The 2569-nt window shown below is 33.0% G+C and overlaps 1 protein-coding gene across 1 annotated transcript; it reads right to left on the bottom strand.

The window, feature by feature from the left end:
• Nucleotides 1-1194: 1194 nt before the first annotated feature.
• HELRODRAFT_172491 (hypothetical protein) lies at nt 1195-2160 on the bottom strand (the record flags this gene model as incomplete). Its single annotated transcript, XM_009019147.1, has 1 exon — nt 1195-2160. The coding sequence occupies one exon, from the start codon at nt 2158-2160 to the stop codon at nt 1195-1197; it is 966 nt and encodes a 321-aa protein (XP_009017395.1).
• Nucleotides 2161-2569: the final 409 nt, after the last annotated feature.

The following is a 2569-nucleotide window of genomic DNA, read 5'->3' on the forward strand; positions in this document are numbered from 1 at the left end:
TTTTTAATATGTGTGTTGACCAAGCTTTTGTTTTTTGGTTTAACAGGTAAAAATGGAGCAAATGTATTTATCGCTTTATTGAGTATGGCATATAGCTGTGATGAGGAATCATTAGCATTGTCTATCGTGATCACTGACGTCCAGTCTTGAGCAGATAACGAATGGTTGATGTCATATAAAGATTTTGGAGTCAGAAGTCTGGAGTATTTTTGTGGTGCAGAATAATTAAGTTTATTGAGGTTAGATGCGATGGTAAAAATAGGAAAATGGTCTGAGAAGTCAGATAAGACTGTTCCAGAAAAGTGAGTAGTAATATTATTTGTGTAGATATTGTCAATTAACGAGGAAGAGGAAGACGTAATGCGTGTGTCAGAGGTTATAAGTGGAAAAAAGTTGTACGATGATAGAAGGTTGGAAAAGGCTGATACATGAGGATCAAAAAAAAAATTTATTAAGATCGAGATTGAAGTCACCAATTAAATAAGATTTATTGGGAGGTTTTAGTGTAGGTAAGATAATTTCAAGTTTGCGTAGTAGTAGATCAGGGTTGGAATTAGGCGGTCTGTAGATTGCAATTATCTTAAGTTTATGCATATTAACTGCGATGTCGACGGAAAGAAAGTCAATAACTTCATCATCCAGTACGGCTTCGCAGTTAACTAAATAGCTGATTCCCTGTTTGATGAAAATCCCGACACCACCACCTTTTTTGTTAGATCTGTTTTTAAAAACAAAGTCATAATTAGGCATATTAATATATTTAACAGAGTCATTATTTAACCAGGTTTCAGAAATTATGATAAGTGGAAAAAAATTTGAAAGGGAATCGTTTAGTATTAACAAATCTGCCATTTTATTGAACAAACTACGACTATTGGCATGAATAATAGATAAATTTTTATCAGTTTTAAAAAAATTGTTAAGTATGAGATTGTTTAAATTGTTTATGGTGTAATTTTGAAAGTTATTGATAAAAATGTCTGAAAAATTAATACTGTTATTGGATGGGTTGACAGAAACTAAATCAGAAGATGTATCGCTGGAATCAGGCAGGTTAGTACATGGAGAGTTGCTTGTGTTTCTATTCATGATTGGTTATTTGTTGCTTGGCCTTTTTTTCATTATGCAGGAAACGCCATTCTCGTACAATTATATTTTTGGGTATGATGTTGGGATCGTTGATTTTAGGAGAATCTATTTTGTCAATGCAGACACGAAACATTGATGAATCTTGGTTGTCTCGGTTGGTGTGGGGAACTTTGATGGCTCGGTATTTTTAAATACCGGATAACATGATAACACGTTAATCCCGCATGATGATAAAAATTCGCTGACATCGCTGGCTGAACATTTCTGGATGTTACTCATTGAGTAGACACGTTTGTTGTACAGAACTTTATCGGCTTTTAGTTTGCAGTCAACTTCTTTTTTACCAATAATTTTTGGAGCTGAACGTTTGTTTGAATTTGTATCTGCTTCAATGTTGTTGTTGTCAGTGTCGCTGGTTAATGCGCGCGGGCGTTTATTTTTTCTGGTGACAAGGGTGAACGACGAGTCTTCGGTCGGGGTTCTTGAAATATCGGACCACAGGGGTTTTCCAAGCTGGACGGTAGAGTTGGCAAATGGAATATTCGGCAAAACAGTAGGTTTAATGTTTTCAGAGTTGGCAGTTTTACAGTTGTTTTCAACATTAATATTTGACAATAAACTTGTTTTGTTTTTTAAGACTTGAATATCATGTTTATTAGTTTCGATTATATTGTTTAAGCGCACCAGTTGAGAGTGAACAATGTCTCTAATTTCGTTTTTTAAATTAACAAAATTCAAGTTAGCTATACTTTCTAACTTTGGAATTTTTACCATATTATAGCTGACAAATATTGAACATTTGTCTAACATATTGTTAGTTTTCAGATATTTAAAAAGCGAGAGACATTCAAGTAATTTGTCCTTTTTTGTGTTCCCGTGCATTTGTAATTTGTCGTTGTTATCCAATTTTAAGTTTTCAATATCGCTTTTCAACAATTTAGTAGCAGTAATAATATCCTCGTTTGTGTAAAAGTCAGATATGTTGTTTATAAAAGTTTCATTATCAATTAATTCGACATTATTGTTTACGAAATAGAGCAATTCGTTAATCACAACAACACGTGCCGCCATCTTGCCATATGTATGTATGTATGTATGTATGTATGTATGTATGTATGTATGTATGTATGTATGTATGTATGTATGTATGTATGTATGTATGTTTGTATGTATGTATGTATGTATGTATGTATGTATGTATGTATGTATGTATGTATGTATGTATGTATGTATGTATGTATGTATGTATGTATGTATGTATGTATGTATGTATGTATGTATGTATGTATGTATGTATGTATGTATGTATGTATGTCCAACAGTGAAGTAGCTTTGAAGTGGGCTTCTCTAATTGGGTTGCGTGCATTAGTATCTAATGAGGAATCGCTGATGATGGTGATGATGATGGTAATGATGGTGATGATGATGGTAATGATAATGATGATGGCGATGAAAATGATGACGATGAAAAAAGTAATTA

Source organism: Helobdella robusta (assembly GCF_000326865.2).
Source record: "Helobdella robusta unplaced genomic scaffold HELROscaffold_23, whole genome shotgun sequence".
NCBI lineage: Eukaryota > Metazoa > Annelida > Clitellata > Rhynchobdellida > Glossiphoniidae > Helobdella > Helobdella robusta.